The 25,323-nt window shown below is 36.8% G+C and overlaps 1 protein-coding gene across 1 annotated transcript in view; it reads right to left on the bottom strand.

Annotated features, from left to right (window-relative positions):
* Window positions 1–25,323, bottom strand: part of LOC145690464 (NFX1-type zinc finger-containing protein 1-like) — a 97,417-nt gene that overhangs the window by 48,487 nt on the left and 23,607 nt on the right. The window contains exon 2 of the mRNA XM_081765375.1: window positions 11,585–14,509. Coding sequence (XP_081621501.1) covers window positions 11,585–14,480 — 2,896 coding nt within the window. The 5' untranslated portion in view covers window positions 14,481–14,509. The remainder of the gene's footprint in view (window positions 1–11,584; window positions 14,510–25,323) is intronic.

The raw sequence follows: 25,323 nt of genomic DNA, 5'->3' as shown, positions 1-25,323 counted from the left end.
AACAGGTTTTTTGGTTTAAAATAGTTTCTTTTTCTTTCTTTCTTTTTTTTAATAATTTGCTTTGCTTGTTACATTGCCTTTGTATAAGTAGAAATAAGTTTGTCTGGTTTTAGCGACCTTATGCAACAACGGAGTTATAAAGGATTGGAACTACAGATCAAAAAAGGACTGTCACATATTACACTGTCCCCGTAACTTTTAATTTTTTCTCATACGTTTTTACTTTTTCCGGGAAACGATGTCTTCCGATTATTAATAATAAAAGAAACTTTGCCATACGATTTTGTTAATGCGACTTTTTTTAAATTAGAGGAACTGATTTCTCATACACTGTTAACAACGCAACCCAACGATGTAGCTTAGTACTCACACAAAAAAATGCAACAGGTTCCGTTTTCATCTCATACCTAGCCCATATCCCAACTTTATGATTAAGAATGCTTTGGTTTTAGCATCTTAGCTTTCGTCTGTAAACATCGTCTCGATCATATCGTGGTTTCAATTGACCGTGATATATTGATGTCAAGAACAGAAGATACTGTGAACTAATAAAAGCAGAATTTCAAGTGCTTGGTTTTGTGTATTGCAATTCTTTTTAATAAGACTGACACAATTTCTAATCAAAATTATTCTGCGTTACTATGTGAAACCATCTATGTTTTTTATACAATATGTAAATTCTCCATATCACATATCTACCGTTTTTCTTCCCTAAAAATCGGAAGATCTTCCTATTTTCTCTCTGAAAAATTTGACAACCCTAAGCCTAGAATGAGATCTGAACCACTGCTCGGTTTGCACCCGAGAGAAATGATCTATCTGGACTCGAACGTGGAACTCCTTGACTACAAACGCGACGAGCCCACAGACCCATTCACGAAGGAAAAATGATAGAAATACGTTGTACTGATCTTATATACTTGCGACTACTGTATATTAAGAGATATTTCAGAAGGACAGAAAGATACACAACTTGTACAAATAAAATCAATGCACAGAGTTATACATATTATTAAAATAAATGGATAATTTCGAAAGACTACACAGTACAGAGAATCTAATTTAGTCAAAGTTAGCTCACTAAATCAAAAATACAGCTACTTAATTCAATTTGCATATCAATAAAGAAGTGAATAAAGATATGAATCATTTGAGTTCACTCTGGCTTTGAACCATTCATACATCTACAGAAAATATTTTTGATTTCAATAACACTAGTCAACAAGATTTTGGCACAGAAATTAAAATACCTGATTTTAATAGAACTTTTCACGTAGAATTCGAATCTGCAATCAGTTTTTCTCCATCACCCTCAGTTTACCCGTGACAGAGGGATTTTCGGGAAATTCCCCACTTTTTTTTTTTTTTTTTTTTTTTACAATTTTTGTACCTGTAGCTCGGGTACCCTTAGGTACATAAACACACAAATTATAGTGTATGTTAGCTTGATTTATACTTAGTAAGCCCTCTAAGTTTCATAAGAATCGCATTATTCTTTCTAGAGAAATAAACATATTTATATAAAAATATGCTATACACAAACACCGTGTGCGTGGGTTTTCTCGGGGTTCTCCCGTTTCCTTCCACTTTCTTCATTCCATCATTTCATTCATTACTCATCATCACCGTGTCCTTTAGCCTAACCGGCATAAGCGTGGGACGTAAAACTCAGATATTTCATTTCATTTCATTTCAAAAATACGCCATGTGTACTGTTCATTTTACCATATTCATTATTGCAGATAAAATCACATATAACTTCAACGAAAATTACAATATAAGCACGGTTTATACCCCATTGGACTTCCAATAAAACATATTTACAATGATGTGTACACCATGTCGCCATGTTTGTATGAGGGAATTTCTAGAGGGATTTTGTTGGAAATTCCCTCCAAAAAGTAGTTTATAAGATTTTTTTGTCTTAACTTGCTATTTGTATATAGTGATACAAAAACAGGAACTGCACTAAAACATAGTTTATGTTAACAAATAAAACACAGTTCTGACCAGAGCAGAATGAAATATATTAAAAACTATACTTACAATGTGTTACAGTTTCAAGGACCTAACGTCCTCTTCATCAGACACCAACACTGAGAAAAGACAGGTGACAGCAGATCTTATATACACGAAAAAGTGAAAGGCCACGCCCTTTCTTCTCTCCCATTGGTCGGAGGGAACCAATGAGGATAAAGGCAATTCCGCGCCAACAGAAAAATATAATGAGCCCTTTCACTTTTTCTAACAGTTTATTAAAACAGATGACATACAAAGAAAAGTAAATTACAAATAGAAAATATTAAATAAGAAAAATAAATAACTAAATATATATATATATATATATATATATATATATATATATATATATATATATATATAATGTTTTTAAATAAATAAATAATTATTAGCCTATATGCACTTTTCTTGCTGTTTTTCTATCACATCCAACAATTTCTCCCATTGCTCGTGTATATTCATACCGCTTGTCCAATTCATTAAGTTCTCCTGTTGTTCTTTCTTTATTCTTCTAGCCTCTTTCCACTTTCTAATAATCTTCCTGTTCTCTCTCTCTAAACCCCTAGCCCCTTCCCAGTCTATTTTATGTCCCGTTTCCTTTACATGTTTATATATAGCGTTATTATCTCTTTTCAGTCTAACATCATCCAGAATAGTTTATGTCTACTTAATAAATAATGTTAATTTCATGTGAATCGCATTATTCTGTCTAGAGATATAAACTATTGTGTCTATTTATAGTTAATAAAGAATATACTATACAAGACTTTTACCAAACACAAAAAAATAACGTTGACGTATTATTGTCGGCACATAGACGGATACTCAAATACAAGCACAAATACACGCATGCTTTCTGTGGAAAATAAGTCACTTTTTAATATTTTGATCTGGCAACAATGCATAAAAAAATTGATGACTCACGTAGCCTGATGACTGTTAGTAGCGTTGAGTGACGGTCCAAGCTGGACGTGTTTTAGATGTGGCCGCGTGTAAGTTGAAGTGTTTGTGTATTGTGGAGTTCGAATAGATTTGTAGAGTGGTGATGTATTGAATTAGATTACGTTTGTGCTGCTTCATGATTGATGGAGTGTAGATTCGTGTGTGTGATACCTTACAGGATGCAAGATGCCGAGGAAGTGTGTAAATCACTCGGACAATTTCTGTTATGTATGTGGGAAGCTGACATTTAAATCGCAACGTCGATGTTTTACTCCACTTGTGAGGAAGTGTTATCAGTTATATTTTGGTTGCTGTGTAGGAGACCAAGATAAGAATTGGGCTCCTCACATTTGTTGTACTTGCGTGAAACGTCTGACTGGGTGGGCAAATGGTGAACGAAACATGAACTTCGCAGTACCGATGATCTGGAGGGAACCAAAAGATCATTCTTCAGACTGCTACTTTTGTATGACACAGATAAAAGGAATAACCAGTAAATCTAAGCACACAGTACAGTACCCTAATTTGCTATGAGCAATTGGGCCAGTTCTACACAGTGCAGAATTACCTGTACCAGTACCTCCTGCTCATCTTGCGGTAAATGAGGATTACGTACTTGAGGCAATTACTGAAGTTCCAAATGAAGAAGATGATCCTACTTATGTAGGAAGCACATCTACATTGGATCCCCATCTGATAACTCAGGATGAACTAAATGACCTCGTACGGGATTTAAAACTCTCCAAGATACAGGCAGAACTTCTTGCTTCTAGACTTAAAGGCTGGAATCTGTTCCATCGTGACACTAAAGTGTGTATTTTTCGAAACCGTCATACAGAGTTTCAAAACTACTATTCTCAAGAAAATGATTTAGTGTATTGTAATAATGTCTGTGCTGTGATGGATACACTCGGACATGCACATATAAGTACAGAGTGGAGATTGTTTATTGACTCTTCCAGAACTAGTTTGAAGTCTCTCCTTTTGCACAATGGCAACAAATTTCCTTCAGTGCTTTTGACTTATGCAACTAATATGAAGAAAACCTATGAAAACATCAAAATAGTGTTAGAAAGAATTCAGTATGAGAAATACAAGTGGACCGTTTGCTGTGATTTAAAAGTTATTTCTTTCTTAATGGGTTTGCAGCTTGGTTATACGAAATAGTGTTGTTTCCTCTGCGAATGGGACAGCAGGAACAAAGCGGAACATTACATCAAGAAGGAATGGCCAAAGCGTGTAGTAACTCCTGGACTGAAGAATGTTGTTTATTCCTCACTGGTGAGCCCTGATAAGATAATTCTACCTCCTCTTCACATAAAGTAGGGGCTCTTCAAAAACTTTGTTAAGGCAATGGACAAAAGTAATGCAGGATTTTGTTACCTCAAGGAAAAATTTCCTCGGGTTAGTGACGCTAAAATCAAGGAAGGGATTTTTGTAGGCCCCCAAATAAGAGGTGATTCGTGACCAAAAATATGAATATGTCTTAACTCCGGTTGAGAAAGCAGCTTGATGTTCATTTAAATGTTTAACAGAGATTTTTTTAGGAAACCAGAAAGACCCAAATTACCGTGAAATTGTGAGTGATTTCCTGCAATCATTCAAAGAAATGGGTTGCAACATGTCCCTTAAAGTTCACTTTCTAGACTCCCACCTGGATTTTTTTCCTGAAAACCTTGGTGCTGTTAGTGATGAGCATGGGGAACGTTTTCATCAGGACATTTCTTCCATGCAGAAGAGATACCAGGGACAGTGGAGTTCACAAATGCTAGCTGATTACTGTTAGACACTCAAAAGAGATGTTCCAGAAGCCAAACACAGAAGAAAGTCGACAACTAAAACATTTTAGTTAAGGTAAATAAGTGTTCATTTATTAAGATGATACCACTCACTTCTTTTGTATTATTTATTTAGAGATAAAATATTGTTTAAGTGCAGTTCCTGTTTTTGTATCACTATATACAAATAGCAAGTTAAGATAAAAATATCTTATAAACTACTATTTGGAGGGAATTTCCAACAAAATCCCTCCAGAAATTTCCCTCATACAAAAAATGGTGACACGGTGTATACATCATTGAAAATCTATTCGGTATTATTAAAGGTTTTATTTCAAATCTAATGCGGTATAAACCATGCTTATATTGTAATTTTCGTGGAAGTTAATTTTTCGTGTAATTTTATCTGATATTATGTATGTGATATTATCTGCACTAATGAATATGGTAAAATGAACAGTACACATAGCATATTTTTATATAAATATGTTTATTTCTCTAGAAAGAATAAGGCGATTCTTATGAAACTTAGAGGGCTTACTAAGTATAAATCAAGCTAACATAAATATAATTTGTGTGTTTATATACCTAAGGGTACCTGAGCTAGAGATATGAAAATGGTTTTAAAAAATCCAGAAAATCCCTCGTGGCACGGGAAAGCTGAGGGCGATGGAGAAAAACTAATTGCAGATTCGAATTCTACGTGAAAAGTTCCATTAGAATCAGGTATTTTCTTCCGTGTGCCACAGAAAAAGTATTTTTTTGTCGACTAATGTAATCAGTACCCTCGGGGCTAAGAGGTTAGCGCACGCTCAAGCGACTCATACAGCCTCGCGGCTGAAAGGGAAGCTAAACTCAAAATTAAATCAAATCTACCAAGTTCAATAAATCATTTACATTTAAGATAAATAATTTATATTTAAGTTTCCTGGATTTGTAATGTATGAGAAAAGAGCTAGATAGTTTTGAGATAATGAGGAAACATCGCCTGAAGTTCACACGGTTTATGATATTTTTGCTTTCATATTATTATTATTATTTTGATTAAACGCATTTTTTTTTTTTTTTTAAAGGAACATCTGCGTTAAACTACTTTGGTTTACACCAGGCAACCCTAACAATTAACTTTCACATGGCCTGGGGTTGAATGAAGAACCCTAGCATTGGAGATAAGCACTGTACTAGTGAGTCAGAATGCCTCGCACCCCAAATTTATGCAACAAATGAGATTTCCAGACACTAAAGCAATTTCATAACATGACACGTCACAAAAAAGTGAATCGTATACTTTCCGATATTTGATAACCAGAAGAGTCATTTCAGGGTTTTCTTAGAGGAAAGGGATATTTCAACTGACACATAAGCAGAGTTTCATGTTTTCTATTACTACGAAATATATATCAAATTCAAGGGAGACAATTGTCCTACCCGACGACTTATAAATGACGTCGCTGTCTATAACTAAGTCAACTCCAATTTATCGCTTCCAACGTGGTCGAAAAAAGTGGTGTTGATGAGGCGCACTGATATTACAGTGTAGAGGATCTTAAAGCAAGCAAAAATATTTAGTGAACATGGGTCGAAAAATCCATACTCTATCGTTTCATAGATATAAGATGCCGCAAGTGGGAGGAAAATTAATGTGCTGTGTTCGTGTATGGTGAGAAATACAGTCTTTCGTATACTGCATCACTTCTAAGTGCCATATAGATCGATGAAACTTAAACCATACATGGAAAGTAATGCTACAGTATAATACAGGAAAAAACAGGAAGAAATACGTAATTAATAGAACAAAAATTGCAATTTTACACCGAAACAATAACTTACACTGAAGTTATTGCGACTCATGATGGTGTTTGATCAGCACGAACAGCGATGCATGTTTTGCAAGGTGCTCCCATGCTGCTCACAAGGTTGTAATGAGTTATTGTGGTATAGAGAACTGGTGGATGGTTCTTGGTGCATCTGGGCATGCTGTAAGATGTCTTGTAGCATTTCACGCGTGCTCAATGGTCGATGGGATTCAAGTCGCGGAACAGGCAGGTTAGTCCATCCTCTTGTTCAGAGAGTTCCTTCATCTGCGTTATTCGATCCGGTCATTCATTACCATCCATAACAATGAAGTCGGGGCCAACTACACACCTCAAAAGACGCACGTAGGGAAGGTGTATAGTCACAATAAAAGTATCGCATTCAAAACTTTAAAGGTCGGGGCTCGTGCAACATTATACTTTTTCACACAAGAATACATAAAACACCAAAACGACCATATTTAATGTTCCTGGGCTCAGCCTCTGTTCCCACCTCTCGACAGATCCAGAATCACTACTCATCAGAACTGAACCAAGGATAAGTGTGGTTGTATTCTCTTCTTAGATGAGAGCAGATTTAGGCTGTTCTTGGCGGGCGGCGGTAATTTTGTCACCGGAAAATTCGTCACGGTAATTTCGTCACCGCTAATTTTGTCACCAAAATATTACCACACAGCTAATTTCGTCATCGAAAATTTTGTCACGATAATTTCATCACCAGTGTCTTTTAGAACATAATACAAGTACAATGAATGAACTCGAAAAAGTTTTTGAAATTGTTTTCTTTAATCTTCAACTGAAGCAAAGCTATGCAGCATAATCAAAATAGATTATTATTGTTAAATAAAGAGTTACATATTTTAGATATCATATTTGGGACAAGAGATAAAAGTTTCCAGTAATTCTATCACAGAAATATTATCATATAGGAAATTTTGTCACGGTTATTTTTTCACCTTTCTTGAACTAAATAGAGGCAAAGAAATGACCAAAACAGCTTACGTTATTTTAATCAAACTTGGTTATTTTAATTCAGTTGGTGTTGAACTCTACAAAATTGAAGTTTCGGGTACTCGACGCAGGAGCAAGCACCAGTAGAAGAAAATAATGCCAGCTTCAGCAAATGTTGAAAGCACAGGCAACATGGGGAACTAATGGGTTTATGTATCACTATTTACAAATATTAAGTTTCGCCAATATCAAAATTTTAGAACAGAAAATAGCAAACAAATATAGGAAGATATGCCAATCCGTTCATTTCAGTAGCGTAGCCAGAATGTGTGTTTGGGGGGGGGGGGGCAAGTGCTGTTATAGGTACATATAGAAAAATTACAAACAAAAAAATATATACACATAAAAATATATAAAAAATTACAAACATCGAAGTACCAAAGTACATTGTCGGACCTCTTTGGGGGGGGCCGGCTCCTCTGGGCCCCCCCTTCCCTACGCCACTGGTTCATTTTCCCGCAAACTGGACGAAAATTTGCATCGTACTTGTACCGTTCTCTGAGCCCAAACTCTTGGACCTTCCTCCACGTTAACTGAGTCATGTGAAAAGAGTGATCGTTTTTAGGAGCTATTGGAAGAAGAATATTATATTTCAACTCTGAGTAAACATTAACAAATTGTTATTGCATATATGTGGAGAAAACAAATTTATTTAAAGGAAGAACACGTATAAATATGTCTGGAAGTTTCCTTTAAATAGCCTTATGGAGCTATTAAGAAATGAAACATGGATGGTGGACTGAAACTTTTCAATGGCTCCTAAAAAAAAAAAAAAAAAAAAAAAAAAAAAAAAAAAAAAAAAAAAACTATATGTTATGGTATTTGAGCAGTACGGTACGCCCTAATGCAGAGCAAGACACAAAATTCATATGAAAAACTGTTTCGTGCAGTGAATTTAGTGAATATGCGGACCCTGTAACTGTGGTTATGGATTTCGAGATAGCGGAAATGCAGGCTGTAAAAGAAACTTTTGGAAACAACTCGTGCGCAGTGTTGCTTTTTTTCATCTGACTCACTCAACGTGGAGGAAGGTCCAAGAGCTTGGATTCACAGAACGGTACAAGAGCAATGAAAATTTTCGTCTATTTTGCGAGAAAATGAACGGATTTGCATTTCTTCCCGTAGCAGGTGTGCATCAGTAATACAAGAGGCTTCGGAGGAAAAGCTGGATCTTCTGGACTATTTTCATAGTACTTAACGGTTGAAGCAACGGTTTCAACTGCGCTACAACATAGTAGAATAAAAAAAGAAAACTAGAAGAGTGTTTCAGATTTTGTAGAAACGGCTCTAGTCTTTGTGCATAACGTATAACACTGGAACTAAATGTTATAAAAAATGTTTGCTTACTTAATATTTGTAAATAGTGATATATAAATTCATTAGCGGTCCATTTTCCCTGTGCTTTTAACATTTGCTGAAGCTGACATTATGTTCCTTTACTGCTGTTTGTTCTTACGTCTCGTATCCAAAACTTCGGTTTTCCAGAGTCGAGCACCAACTGAATTGTTTTCCAAGTTTAAGATAAGGTTAGCTGTTTTGGTCGTTTACTTTGTCTCTACTTAGTCCAACAAAGGTCAAAAAATGACCATGACAAAATTTCCTATATCAATATTTTGGTGACAAATTATAGGTGACAAAATTACTATGTAAAAAATTCCGGTGACGAAATAACCTACATGCTAATATTTTGGTGACGAAAATTCCGGTGGCGAAATTACCTAAGTTCGTTCTTCGCACCCTGCAAACGGTGCCGCCGATGTGCGGATATGGACGAAACGCAACATAATAGCAGTCGGGCAAAGAGACATCCCCCATGCAGTCAACGTACCACTGTAAAAGGTGAGATTAGGTGTCTTGTAGTCGTGTTCAATGTGTCTGCAATTGTACAGCTGCTTGTCGTCGCTCCCTCCTTTTCTGTTGTACACTGTAGTGGTCGTCCTCTGGTGTAGTTCATCTTCTTTGCACAGCATTCCCTGTGGTTCGCAACACTCTCCAACCATATAAAACAATGCTGTGGTAATACCAAACCCTTGAGCTACACTCATTACACCTAGTTCTTCTTCAAGTTTTATGATGATTTTTCCTTGTATGAAGTAATCTACAGTGGCGTAACTACAATGGCGCGAAACCCCGCTTTGAGGGAGGGCCCAACACTTCCAAAGGGGCCCTTCACCCTAGCCCCCAAATAGGTCGAATCAACATGCTTTTCAGTTTTGTATTAGTCAGCAATGCTTTTCCACCCTTCCCTTATTTCGGCTATCTTTGGAAGGCTTGACGTGTAGGTCAAGCACCGCGAACAAAAGGACGGAAAGTCGGTTCGGTCAGCTTTTATAGGCTATATATTTTTCTTTGGCTGGAAATATTGAATCAAAGTTTAGAATTAACATCTATATTAAACTATTTGACATACAAAATTCAGAGTTCCATTGTCGTTTTACATCTTTGTGTGATACAGTATTCAAATTTTTCCTGCCAATATAATTCACCTCACTGATGATGAAATTCTAAGAAGGGCACAGATACTTCAAACAACTTACAGTTGTGATATTGGTTTTTCGTTTCCGATGGAAGTAATTTGCTTTGTGAAACAGCTGAAATCTGAAATAAGTGTTCAGAATTCTGTATGTGACCTACAAGGTTTTTAATTGTGAAATATAAGTCATTGTTGTCTAGCTTTTCAGAGCTTATTACCGCGTATTTGTTGATTTTGACGCTGTCAGTCTCTGTCAGTTCTGCGGAGAGGTCGTTCCCAAACTTCAAATTCATATAAAACTATGTGAGAAGCACAATGGGCCAAAATAGCTTAAGTAACCTAGTACTGCTCTCAATAAATCCGGGCGAAGCTGAAAAAAATGGATGTACGGGAGTTAATAAAGGATTTTACTGACAGGAAAGCAAGAAGGAAACCATTCAATTAATTCCTGCTACTCTTCATGAAGACTGACGTCACTGACTGCAAAGAAGTAAGTCTATCTTCTATTGTGAACCTTATTAAATAAATTATATGTATAACAAAGTGGTTTCCATTTAAGAATATTTAGGCCTAGTCGTTGCATGCATTTAACTCATTATTCACAGATACAGGAAAGTATGGTTATTTATTATGGTATTTATCATTCCACAAAAAGTGTTATTAGGGCAGGGGGCCCTGGGTATTCTCTTGCCCATAAAACGTAGTTGCGCCACTGGTCATCTAAATGTTGTCTCCGGGCCATTATGTTGTAACATCACCATAATGCACCTTAACAGATCCCTGACTGACACACACTATATCGTCGCTTTTAATCAAATGCCTCGTGTTAGGGGGGAAACAGAAGTATTTGGGCGTTACGGTCACGTTGGCGTCACGTCCTGCAACATCGTGCTCAGTGTACACGTGTAAGAGACCTCTGGCAACATGTTTCTGGGCTTTTGTTCATTTCCACCAACTACGCAATATTTTGTTCCTTTATCTATCTCGTCTTTAAGTTTTGTACACCAATGCATTATTATCAAACCACACAATGCTTTCGTATAACTCTTCTATCAGGCCTTGTTTCCATATTGCACTAAAACACGGTAACACGCTGAGCAAAGCTGTGATAATATGTTAAAAAAAAAAAAAAAAAACTAACAGTTTTAACACAATAACTGTTACGTGATTTATTTTTTATTTTTATTTATTATTATTATTATTATTATTATTTTACATATCGCATAGCCTTGCTCAGTGTGTTATTGTGTTTTAATGTTTTCGTATATACCCTCACTACAAATCTGAAAATATTTCGAGACAAGAATATATATATATAAAAAAAAAACTTGAACGCCTAACGATTATGCGATGTAATGTAACGAGACATGATTAATGAAAGCTAATTATAACGAAAGAGTATAGGGTGAAATACAAAATGGGATATTATCTTGACAACCTGGCACCAAACATACGCAACTTAAGAACTAAATGTGAGCACTCTTGTAATTTCGCTAACGCATCTTTCGAAATTTTGAGCACAGAAATATATATCGGGTGATACATACCTATCTTTGGCTGAAGAACTTTCAATAGTATTTGGTGTTTAGCGGCCCCAGTAGTTGTCATTCCAATGATGTGGCTTTCTTTTAAAACTAGAAAATCCTCTATTGCTTCAACTTCCTTCCAGTCGTTATATAATTTTTGATAACTAACTTCCTCATCTCTTAATTTCTCTTGTAGCACTTTTACCAATTTCCTGACCCAGTACCAGTATAATTCCCATCTTTGTTGGTATTCCCATTTCCACAAGTTGTCTTTTTTCTGTATTTGATTTGCATTATGTTGAGGCACTTGCACATGGTTCGTTGCTATTTTCTGTTGGAAGTATTTGTATTCGTGAAGCAAATTATTCAGTTTTGCTTCCAAGGTCCACCAGTCTTCTATGCACTTCTCCTCTTTCATCTCTTCAGCACGTTTTGACATTAAGACTTCGTTCGTTTTATGAACTCCTTCTTGCAATGCATACAGAGTAAGGTCGTATTCCACTGTTGTCCTGCTTTGATATTCGCAATTAATTTTTTCTTGAAACTCTAGATCAAATGCACTCTCTGTTATCTGCCTGTCTGGATCTGTATCGATCACATCTTCATCATCACTAACAAGGTGTTCTTCAGGGATTGTGGATTCTCCTTCACATCCGTCCGACTCCGTTTCTTTCGTCTCTTGTTGATCTCCGTCTGGTTCTATGTCTTTAGCTGACTCCACTTCTATTGGTTGTTCTTCAAGTTCGTCATCTGGATTGTACAACCAATCAACTAGGCCAAATTTATCTTTCCTCTTCAGACAGTTCAAGTGATCAGTGCTAATTACTCCCAAATGCTCTAGGGTTGACAGCGATATGATGCCATTACTTTCTTCAATATTTTGAAGATCATTTTGGAAAGCTTTAATATTGGCCATACAATCAACCAAGGAATTTTTTATGTGTCTTTTCATAGATAAATGTTCTTCCTTGAAATCAAAATTCTTTCTTTTTAAGTTCAAATTGAATTGATACAAACTTTCGTTTCGACTCCTCCCACCAACACGGATCAATTTGTTTGTAAAAGCAGTCAACCCTGTTAAAAACTGATCTAATGCGTGATTCGTGTAACAAACAATTAAAATTGGATAATATTTGCCCTCCCATTTTGAAATGTTTTCCAACAGCACTTCACCAATCTTATAACCTATGTACGTTTTCCCTGTTCCGGGTGGTCCTTGAATTATGGCGATTTCTTTTGTTAGAGCTGATTGAAACGCTGCATACTGCGAATCATCTAACTCTAGCTGTTCAGCGCTCGGCCACTTGGCGATGTCCAAAACTGAGATAACAGAGTCATTAATTACATACTCTGAAACGGATTCATCTCTCAAATACAAAGGTGGTAGTGGGTTACATTCAACCTTAACAATATAACGCTCCATAGGAAATTCAAGAGTTTTTATTCTCTGAAGAGCAGTTAATACCTGTTTGTAAGGTTCAAAAAACACTTCTGATTCAATCATCATGTATTCACTTTGCAACAAAGACTTGTCACTCACTGATCCACAAAGTTCAATAACTATTTTACCCCTTGAAAGATATTCTTTAACGGGATCTCTTCCGATAACAATGCCAAAAAGAATAGTCCGAAAGTCATCGTTTGTGAAACATACAAGAGATCCATATTTCAGCCTTTTTGAATTCTCCCATTCTATATTTTTCAATCTCTTTTTGGGATCAAACAGAACTATGTAGCCAATCCTGTTATTCGCAACACTTAATGCAAGAAATTTTACGCTTTTATATATTCTAACGGACTGAACACGTCCTTGATTCATATTGAAAGAAGATAATGCCATTTGTTCTTGAATTCCTTCCCGTAAAGGGCCTACAAAATCTTCACGAAGCAGACGAAATTGCACATCCAAGTAGTGGTCTACATCTGAATATGCTCCCTTTACAATGTTAGGTCTTATGAAAGGAGGTTTTCGAGATAAAATTTCTTCCTTTGACGGAAAGACATCTATATCTCTGAAGTTGGACGGAGGATGTTGCACTTCTAGCAACTCCATTTTACAGCTCTTATTTATCTCCTTCCTTCTGTTAAATTTAAATTCTTTTACATTCTCATGTAATTCGTGATATTTCGACTTCATAGTGTTGTCAATATCAATGTTTTGATACCCTTGTAATGCATCAATAGCCATGCAGCAAGCTATGGTCACGCTTTCCAATCTTTCACAAGCTGTTATAGGAAGATGCTGCAATACGCTTTGACAAAATTTGAATGTATCCTCCAGCAAATCGAAAATAATATGAGTAGATTCACTTTGTGAATTCGTCTCCATTGACATATTGTATATGAATGTCTTTAACTCGCTCAGAAATTCACTGCAGCATGCGTATGAAAGAACTCCAACTTTGTGCACCTTGAAATCACTTTCGCAGACTTTCCCCAGAATTCTTATAATAAGGATCAATTTATCTTTTGTTAAATTGCTTTTCAGTAGTTCTACAAATTCCTTATTTCTTGCAATCAATATAGGAACGAGATCATAATTTGGATATGTACTCAACTTCTCTAATCCATTATAATCAAAACTGATCATAGTTTTTGGTAGTTGATGAGACTTCTTGCCTCGTTTCCGATAATTCTTGTTGCTATCACTTCGACAATTGGCATCACTGCACTCTGTTCTCGATGATGATCGAGTTGAGTCCCTACGATCACTTTTACGAGGTTTTCTCTCTCGCTCATTTTCCACACTTATTTTCGATACGTCACTGGAAGTTACAGCAGAGGATAAATTATGTCTCTTATGGTGTGTTTGTTGCGATGTAAAGATTTTTCTCCTGGCGCCCTTAGGTTGTGGTTCTGTAAGCTGAGATGCCAAATCATCTTTTATGTCTCTGTCGGTTATCAATTTGTGTGCCATATCACAATATAATAAAGCAATATTGATATCTGAAATTAGAATAATACATTAAATGATAAATAAACAAGTAATGTGAACATTCATGTAAATTATACTATAAGATATTAAGTAACCTTGGACTTATCAAACTTCAAGGCACAGCAACAAAGAAATCAGTTAAATTATGCTTATTTTGTAAATCATCTTCATATCATAGATCTTTACAGCTATAACTCGACTTAATAACACTCAATGCCGTACATCAGAAAATGATATGAAAGAAATTGAACATAAAATATTCTCATGTCTCAATATCAGCAGCCCAGCGCGAATTTGCCAAAGTGTGACAATACTACTGCAATTAGCAAAACAAGGCTATATATAGGGATATAAATTCCGGAATTTTAAACTCTGAATAAAATGACGTTTTAAGTCATTTTAGGTTCTTCTAATGTTTTCAGCAACTTAAAAAAGTTTAATACTGAATTCTCTATGTCTGTCTGTGTGTGTGTGTTATTTGCGTTTTTTTTTTTTTTTTCCAATTTTGAGCCCTCCATTCAGTAAAGCATCAAATACTATCTGAGAAAGTACTGGAATTTTTCGCGTCACTCTTATCATTCCCGAGATATTAGCCAAAAAATGGCAGATTTCTGTAGATTTAAGGAGCCGTATCTCGGGAAGAGTAAGTTATAGAGAGATGATATTGGTGTTGATCAATACCTAAGAAGATGGTGAACAATTTGATGCCGAACAGTAAGCGATGGCCACTGGCCACCGTTCCTCAGATATTGTCCAAAAAAATTCGAATTTCGGAAGATTTAAGGAGTCATATTTCGGGAACAGTAAGTCATAGAGAGATGATATTTTGCGAATTTTTGCAAGAGAAGAAGGCGCGGATACGAAGATTTACTTTTACATGTAGGAACAATCAGAGTTATCTTTCCCGCTACATCTCTCCATTCTTTTTAAGTTCCTTCTGGCAATGCTCTTGGAGCATTCTTAACTGGTTTAGACCTACTTTCTCTTTCTCCCCTATTATTCTATTTACAAATGTTCAGAAGTTTACCATTTAAAATTAATTTTGTTCCATGTCATAAAAGGACGGTTGATTGGAGTTCAGCGTACCGTTCAGCACCGAGGCTATTTGAGATGTTGAGCTTCAACTTAAAATGGCATCCGAACTATATGAACTCCCAACGAGAATCGAACTTGGTTCTCCCGCGCCGATGGTGAATATGCTAACCATATAACCACTGGGGAGTTCATGTGCACAATTAAGTGGGCCAGTGGTGTACGCAAAGGTGGTTTCCAGGTTTTAACCCGCCCCTTCGTATACAAAAATCCTGCAACAGTATAAATTTGGGAGCCTATTTGATATGATTCTGCATATGCTGCTGCGTGTGATAATATCTAATGAAGAGAGAATACTGATTGCGATTTGCTGTAAAACATAACAGCTACGGAGTAAACATGTTGTGTACAAACTCAAGTACCCTGGAATCGAACCAGGGACACATCGCATTACTGGTGAGCGCTAATCTATAAACCTATCTTATTTTACATAATAACGCAATATATTGTGTTTATCTGACTTTGCCATGAGACACCTAAGATTCCATCAATTTGATTTGATATAAATTAACAGTCCTGAATTTCAGATTTAATATATCTTTTAAGGATAGTGGTTATTATTTCTGCTAAGTCATTTTGAACATTCGGAGAAAATCTTTAAACACAGAGGAAGATGAGTTTTTCCTAACAAGTGAAACGAAGGCTTATTATGTAGAAATGTTGTTTTGATGGTCTTTTTTTATTTTATTTTATTAATTTTTTTTTACAGTTTTCTTCATAAAAATACCAAAATCAGAAACACCACCTCAAACCAATCTGGCTCTTTTGTTTGTTCCAAACATAATGCAGGCGAAAAAGAACATTTTATTTCTTAGGACCCAGAAATCCAAGAAAACATATCACGAAGACTAAAATGTTGTGAGTGATTACTAGCGCTGTCGTTTTATGGAAAGGTTTGGGGATAGGTCGTCTGCATTTCAGAGAAGCGTTTCTCGAAATTTCATCAAGTTTCTATTTGATAGTGAATGATTTCAGATTTTCACCGCGGTAGAAAACGAATTTGATAAGTCTGTAACGTGAAAAGTGCTGCAAAAATACTGAGCATGATCGAAGATATGGTCCTGAGCTGGAGGAAATTCTCTTGGTCTCTTCCTGAAATCATTATCCGGGTTTGTTACCATTGGTGCTGTCAACATCTAGTAAAATATTTACACAGAAATAAGATTATGAAGCAGAACATTGTAACCTAATCGTATACTTTACATTATACTAAAGCAACAAAACAATTCACTTCACATGGGAAACGTAACACAATCACAAAATATACAGAATTATATATGCACCATCCATCCTTGTCTTGCTACGATCAGTGTTGCTATTCAAAAGCACAAACATAATACACGAGGGCATTTGCAATTGATATTGATATTATCATCCTTAATTACTTTGCAATATAACGTAAAATTACTTTTTTACTATAATTTATAGTTATAGGGAGCGCGCTTCAGAGAGGCGTTGAACTGGTCATTTCTGCTTTCTTGCCAATATTGTTCTTAGGTTTTGGACAAATAATTTCAGTTCCGCCCAAAATCATAGATCGGTAAAACTGAAATAAGTCAGCTTCTATCGACATCGAAGGCAAACCAAAGGTTACAAGCAAGGATGTTATAAAATAGAGGATCTGCCCTTACAACAAAATCTTGAAGCCTTACGTCACAGTTTCGCCACCCCTACTCTGCCCACTCTGCCCAATAAGATCACAATGTTTTGAGCCAACAATCATAGCGGAAACGAAAGCAGCCAATCAGACGATGGCGGAAACGAGAGCAGCCAATCAGACGTGCCGATGCGGTTTTTTTTTTTTTTTTGTCTTCATTGATTTAATAGGACGAAGATACATACGGGCAGATCCTCTATTTTATAACATCCTTGGTTGCAAGGGATGAGGCCGGGTAGGAAAACAAGAGTTTGGACATGTCCATTCTAATTGTAGCAGAAAACTTATACAAGAAGTCCCAAAACATGTAGCAGCTCTTGGACACCCAAAGAACCTGGCACACAACAAGTGAAAGAAAGAAAACATGCACGCGAACGATTCGTAGGTGCAGTGCTTCCGCTTGTCCAGGTGATGCGAGATACCCTGACATAAGAAAGAGGAAATTTCGGTGCAAATAGTTGCGATAAGTTAAGTATAACCAAATAATTTATATACATAACGAAATACGCACTTTTTTTGTGACTAGGGGATACCGAAGATCGGCGTTTCCTAACGCTACGCCACTAGTCAACACTCGATTTAAAATAATCACCCCTTCGACTCGCAAAAAATTACCATCTCTTTCCTAAGAGCACATAGCATGTACATTAAAGTTGTCAGTCACCAAACTACAGCCCGTGGGCCAACACCGGCCCGCGAATAACATCTGTATACTTCGACTAACCAAGCATAATCTTGAAGTTTTGTTTAATTCCGCCGATCCCCATACGATGGCGCTGGGACTACAGTATGTAGATATTATGAGTTAGCTAGATCTTAGGACTTAGTAGAAAAGTCAGTGTAGTCCTTAGGCTAAAATGCTTGGACAACCCTGGGCTAAACCAATCGAAAATACCTACGTACACATTGATTGAAGACAAAATTAAAAATGATTATTGTAGTAATATTTCACTATTTTTATCATTCAAGGTGTGTAGGTTTAGGTAAACAAACCGTACTATTTATCTACACACCTGTAAAGCAAAGGCTTCGGCTTAGTTTCACATAGGTTCACCAATTAAAGGGCGAAGTGGGTTCCGGTCTTCCCCCTCCCCCGCCCAAATTTCAGAACTATATGCATATTTGCATTGTTTCTGAGTGTATTACACGTTTGACATATTTATGCAGGTGGCAAAATTGCGAACTAAGTGTTGCCAGAAGGACTGCTTTTACGTGAAATTTCTTGCTTGTGCGTAAGTTTTTGAAGAAAACAAAAGAGATAAGTTGAACGTAACAAACTTTGTGTGAGAGCAGTCCTGCATATACTTTAAGTCGATTTGCGTTGAATATGTAACAGTATTGAACATGGGATCAATCATTCAGATGCATGGTAACATAATTTTCCTATTTGGAAAAAGAAGTTTAAACATTAAACGTTAAGAAGAACGTTAAAGAATATTTTCAAATGTGCTAATATTAATACGTCTACACTGTCGACTTTCTCTTCTATATAGTTGATCTACAGTGATATCGGACCAAATTATTTTATGTGACAATTATTCTGTTGTTTCCAATGAGAAATGAATAATATATTCTGACTTTTACTGCTCTTATATTTTCGCAACCCTGTGAAGTAACGCAGAAAACTATTCATATCTTCCCTCCCAATACTCCCTTCGACCAATAACATTACATAAACAGTACAGCAGTCAGTCTACGAAACAAATGCAGTAACTCATCAGACATACGCGCATAAAGATCTAACTTTTTCTTTACAATGTATACAATTATTACAATATTTTTTTAAGAAACAAATATCCGGTGGGAGCTCGTGTGGTTCGGATTCCATGTTAAGCTGTAGATCCATGTCTCATATAGCCTCGCTGCTGCAAAGATGTTGAACTGCAATAGTCACAGTCTAAGAAATATAGAATAACTTATTATAGATTACTTGCCGGTTTTTAATTCAGAACCTGGCTGAAAAGAGAGCAAGAACATCTTACAACGGAGAGCCATGAAGTAGCTCTGCTGAGATCCGAACGAGACAATTGTGTTTGTATTTGATATATTATAACTAGACGAATCCCAAAGTTATAGGTATCACCGGACGGAATATCATGAGTTTCAACATATTTTGTAATGTAAAAGCTACAAAGCTGGCAGAATAGTTTGAAGCGAGTCATTGGTTCGGAAACGGTTGGGTAAATGCAAAACCCGGCGAACAGGTATCCCACCATTCTAAAGGACACACGTTGTGGGGTAAAAATCTTTGTCCCAGGGTCCCCCGCAAGGTCCCAGACGGGGTCAAACTTAAAATTTTCAAATGGCATGGAGGGTTAAGTAGCACATTGTTTGAAAGCTGTTGTCAAATGAAAGAAAAATGAGCAAGTCTCGACTCTCTACGCCAACCATGTGCAAAACGGCAGTGAGTCAAAATGTAAACAAAAACTTAATTGAAAAGTCCATGGCCACCCCTATAAATCGGAAACTGTGAGACAAATGTGGAAACAGGAAAGGAAGTGTGGCATTATTTTCAAAGTGCAACGATTTAAGTTAAAACATCTTGTCTCAGGATCCCTACAGGGTCCCAGGTGGGGTCCAACTAAAAAGTTTCAAATGGCACGAGGGGTTAAGTAACACATCGTTTGAAAGCTGTTGTTAAATAAAAGAAGATGGAGCAAGTCTCGACTTTCTACGACAACCCTGTGCAAAATAGCGGCGGGTCAAAATGTAAACAAAAGCTTAATTGAAAATCTATGGCCACCTTAAATGCAAGACGGCCGCTTAAAACCTATATCGAAAGGATGGACATTAGAGTGGGTCGAAAAAACTTTTTTAAAAAAATTTGAAATTGGGTAGTGCGCGAAAGTTGCTACCCGTGGCAGAGCCTTCGCACAAAAAAATTCGGATTTTTCGGATCACCCCCTACCCTGCCGCATCCGCCTTAAAAATTTAAGATTTTGGTAAAACGGCAACCCGCTCAACTATATAGAAACGTCGATTCTGGCGGCTTCTCTCTGTCAATAATAGAAGGCAAGAAATGGTCAGAGCATAAATATAGTCTCATTGACATTAGGAACTATTTTTAGAGTACCCTAAATGTATAAATAGTGAGTTAGAAAAGACACATTCCTAATGATATGATGCCTATTGCCTATGAACAAAGAAGTAATTGTTGAACTCACATTTACTGCAGATTAGTACAGTGATTTGTCGCAACTGTATGGGTCACACGTACTACGGAGATCACAGGTTCACCAAAACCTTCAAGCAAGCCGAAATGTTTTTCTTTTGCTGTCTTTTTGTTTTAAGGTGGTGAAATTAACAGAAAACCGCACAGGAAAAAAACTTAAATAAAGAAGTTCAGCTCCTTGTTTGCTGCCTGCATACAAACGAATTACCGTGAAAACATCTTAGGAATACCTTGGATGGTGTAACAACAGGGCCAAACACCTTCTCGGAATCAATATGTGCGCATTTAGAAGGCTAACCCAATTACAGTAGCATGGGTAACGGAGAGGCAGAAAACATCAGATCTCAGTACTGACCAGAAATATCTATTCGAAATCTGCCCTGTTGTGTCATCAGGAATATGCCCCTCAGATCTAGCCAGTAATAAACCAGGTCCCGTAGTGCAGTCACGGTGGCTAACATTTGCTTACAGATACTACGACTTTACGTCAGCACTCTCAACCCAAGCATCAATCTTAAACTTCTAGCAGAATATGTCAATCGTGTCTACCTACTGGTATGGTTTCTAATTCATCAACAGCCTTTATGCACAGAAGGAACCAAATATCTATGGAATATCATCTGCTTCTCAAAGCTTTACCCATGGATATAATAAAAATAGTACACACTTTCATGCAAACAAATGGATTTCTTTGCGCATCCCGCAAATTTGCTTCTAGTCATGATTTCTGACCCCAGCAGTGAAATAACCGCAGTAGCTCGGAGACGGACCTAGAAAACTCGTGCAAAGATACAGAAATGCCCGAAAAAGATTCGTGAATTTGTTGTTCCCCGGTTAAGATTTGAAGCGGTCTATTATCACGAAATAATCGACTGATTTGCGACCGATGTAACAGTCTCTCTCATTACCAGAACGTTATCAGATGCAGAAATAAAGGACAGTATTCGTACCTGCGCGATGGTAGACTAATCTGCAGTGACTTTTTCTTGTCATATGCAATTCGTCGATCGAACTATAAAATTAGTGACAGTAGCAGCACCCAAAGCCTATGATTTGAAAAATAGAGATATGATAATTAAGGTGACACTGTAATCGAGAAAACGAATGCCCAAATTTGAATCGAAGAAGGACTTAACCCTGAAAATTACAACTAAAACCTGTATTGATAGACAGAGACACATCTAGTTACGGTGGGCGTAGCTCGCAGTGTACCCACGTCCTCGTCGTGAGCTCTGGGTTGCTTTGCGTTGGTCTCGAACGCAAAATAAGCAGAGAGCTGTACATTTAGTGTATTCTAAAAACAGTTCATAATGCCAAGGAGACTAAGTTTATGCTCTGAACATTTCTTGCCTGTTATTGTAGACAGACAGAAGCCGCTAAAGTAGACGTTTCTGTAAAGTTGAGCGGGTTGCCGTTTTACCAAAATCTTAAATTTTCCAGGCGGATACAACAGGGTAAGAGGTGGTCCAAAAAATCTCAAATTTTTTTGTGGAAAATCTCTGCAACGGGTGGCAACTTTTGCGCACTACCTATTTTCAAATTTTTTAAAAAAAGTTTTTTTTTCGACCCACCCTAATGGGCATACCAAATTGCTGAAGCTAGGAGAACGAAATTTGGCATGAATGTTGATCATTAGGTGACGAAAAGATGTGAAATGTTCAAAAACGCGACTATATATCGAACGCATGTCCAGCTCAAAGCACTGGAGTTGGAGAAGCGAAATGTGGTATTTATGTTTATAGTCAATAGTAAATATCCACAAAATATCAAAGAGTAACATCTGTAATCCAATATGGCTGCCAGCGTGAAGAATGAATTTGTATATAAATATGCTATTTCTTGGAATATTGTGACAAAACAACAAAGTTTGCGCAACTCGATGTACTGAAATGATTTACACGTGGTTTGGTACTGCTCGTCAATCTTGTAAATGATTTTTTTTTTGTACATTTGGTATTGCTTGAAAAATGGCGATCAAACCAACGAATGGCATACAAATGTAACCATCACGAATACCTTACAATAGAGCCCCCAACCTGACTTGTGCCGCAAGTCCTTTATGTATGAACTACGTATGACAAAATTAAAAAAATACCCAAAGGTATTCAACTTTTGTTTAGCATACGAATAGGAAGTCAGAGTTGTGTGTTCATCGCATATTCGTTATATTCACGTAAATGATATCGAGAAAACCATGCATTAGGAACAAAACATATATATTTTGTTACGGAATGAAATAATAGTTGAAGTGAATCGAAATTCGATTGTTCTTTAGTCTTCCTATTCTTTCTAAATACATAATAGAGAAAAATAGAGATTTAGATTTGTATTGTTATGAATGACATAGGTTTTAAACGGCCATCTTAGATTCAAGGTGGCCATATATTTTCAATTAAGTTTTTGTTTATATTTTGACCTGCCGCCATTTTGCAAAGGGTTGTCGTAGAAAGTCGAGACTTGCTCCATCCTCTTTCATTTAACAACAGCTTTCAAATGACGTGTCACTTAACCCCTCTTGCCATTTGAAACTTTTTAGCTGGACCCCACCTGAGACCCAGTGGAGGCCGTAGATCAAGATGTTTTAAATTAAATCGTTGTACTTTGAAAATAATGCCACACTTCCCTTCCTGTTTCCACATTGTCTCACCGTTTCCGATTTATAGGGGGTGATCATGAGCTTTTCAATTAAGTTTTGGTTTACATTTTGAAAAATGAAATGAAATCTTTAAGTTTTACGTCCCACGGTTATGCCGGTTAGACTAAAGGAGACGGTGACGAGAAATGAATGAGGTGGTGGAATGAAGAAAGTGGGAGGAAACGGGAGAACCCTGAGAAAACCCACGAGCACGGTGTTTGTCCACCACAAAGTCCACACGGCGCGAGCTGGGATCGAACCAGGGATCCCAAGCACCGGAGGTGAACGCTCTATCACTGAGCCACCGCGCCCCCTGTTTACATTTTGACCTGCCGCCATTTTGCACAGGGTTATCGTAGAGTCGAAACTTGCTCCATTTTCTTTCATTTGACAACAGCTTTCAAACGATGTGCTGCTTAACCCCCCTTGCCATTTGAAAATTTTGAGTTGGACCTGTCTGAGACTCTGAGGTGGAACCTGGGGCAAACATTTTTAACCCAAAAAGTGTGTCCTTGAAAATGATATACCTGTTCGCCGAGCTTTCCATTTACCCAACCGTTTCCGAAAAAATGACTCGGTTCAAACTATTCTGCCAACTTTGTAGCTTTTGCATTGCAAAATATGTTGTAACTCACAATATTCCGTCCGGTGACACCTATAACTTTGGGAATCGTCTAGTTATAATATATCAAATGCAAACACAATTGTCTCGTTCGGATCTCAGCGGAGCCACTTCATGATCCTTCCTTGTTAGCACACTGCCCTCTGTCAATTCCCGGCAACACCGAGTGAATAAATAACGAAGAGCAACAGATGCGGCGTCGGCCCTATCACATCCTGGGCAACACAGAATGAAATGTATAACAAAGAGCAAATCTCTGAAAAATATTTTCATAATGAAGAGCAATACCTTTGACACTGACTCTGATAATTTCCTGGAAACTCTTTCGACGATACCAACCGTATCAAAAATAAAGAAATGAGTGACATAAATAACGATTAGTTGCCTTTGTTAATTCCTCAACCACCTGACACGACCCTTCTTGTCTGAACTTGTGCTACATATCATCGATGTACCATATATGGACATGATTTTATACAGGATGTTCACTTATTGTGTAGCCAAGATAAACTAATGAAATTTTCCACCACCTAAACAATAAAAAACCTTCACCTAAACTTTGAAACAACACGTTTTATGCCTTTTTCTTGTTTAGGTGTGAGGATTTCACCAGTGGATTTTGGCTACATAATAAATGAACACCTTGTATATTAGTATAGATTGGTAAATAGATTTGACTGCGAAATACATTCTACTGTGGCAGCAACCCACATATCAGTAGGACAATGTGTGCTGCATGATATATAGGAGTTGCACATTGTTACAGTGTGTAAATCATGATCCCCTAAATTCCCCTCTTAGTATAAAATATTTTTTTTTAAAAAAATAGCTTCGTATTCGAATAGACCTGGTGAAGATCTGTGTGTATACAAAATTTAGCTCCCCTGGGTGTCTCTTTCCTACGCGAAAATGTCAAACACACAAACAAAACTTATTTTATATATTAGTATATTTAACTGTTTTATAGTATATTAATATATTTAACTGTCGAAGATTAGAAAATCTTCCCGCGGAGGCAATTCCAAGCCAGCGTCGCATGAACATCACGTCGTTTGGAGTGGCTGACGGGTGTTGTTCCAATCATTTTGCACATGAGTGTACACCCGCCAGTCAAGGTCACTGCCCTTTCGACCACTGGGCCACCCTGTCTAACCTCAGTCGTTGTTTTACCATCAATTCAGTGACGAAATAAGTACGTAATATTATTTCCCGGGTAATCCGAACTCCCCGAAATCCGAACAGGCTTCAGCCCCAATTAGTTCGGATTTGAGGGGTTGTACTGTATATATATATATACAGTATATATATACAGTATATACAGTATATACTTTCACTATATTCAAAAATTTAACTGTATAGAAACGAAATGAAGTAGTTGCAGAGCAAGGCTTTCTAAAAGGGGATTATTTAATCCTCCTGAAATTGTCAAATTACACTGATGTAAAATGTCTTTATGTCATTTTCAAGTGCCTTCAATAAGGTTTTGTATTTTTTTAAAAAATTAAATCCTTTTTTTTTAAAAAAAAGTGAAAATCCCCTGTATTTAAAAAAAAATGTGAGTTACCTTCGAACAATTCAAAGGATCAGTGATCTACTAATATATAAAATAAGTTTTGTTTGTGTGTTTGACATTTTCGCGTAGGAAAG

This window comes from Thermobia domestica, chromosome 1, assembly GCF_964235325.1.
Source record: "Thermobia domestica chromosome 1, izTheDome1.hap1.1, whole genome shotgun sequence".
Taxonomy (NCBI): Eukaryota; Metazoa; Arthropoda; class Insecta; order Zygentoma; family Lepismatidae; genus Thermobia; species Thermobia domestica.
This window is presented reverse-complemented; position numbering and strand designations above follow the sequence as displayed.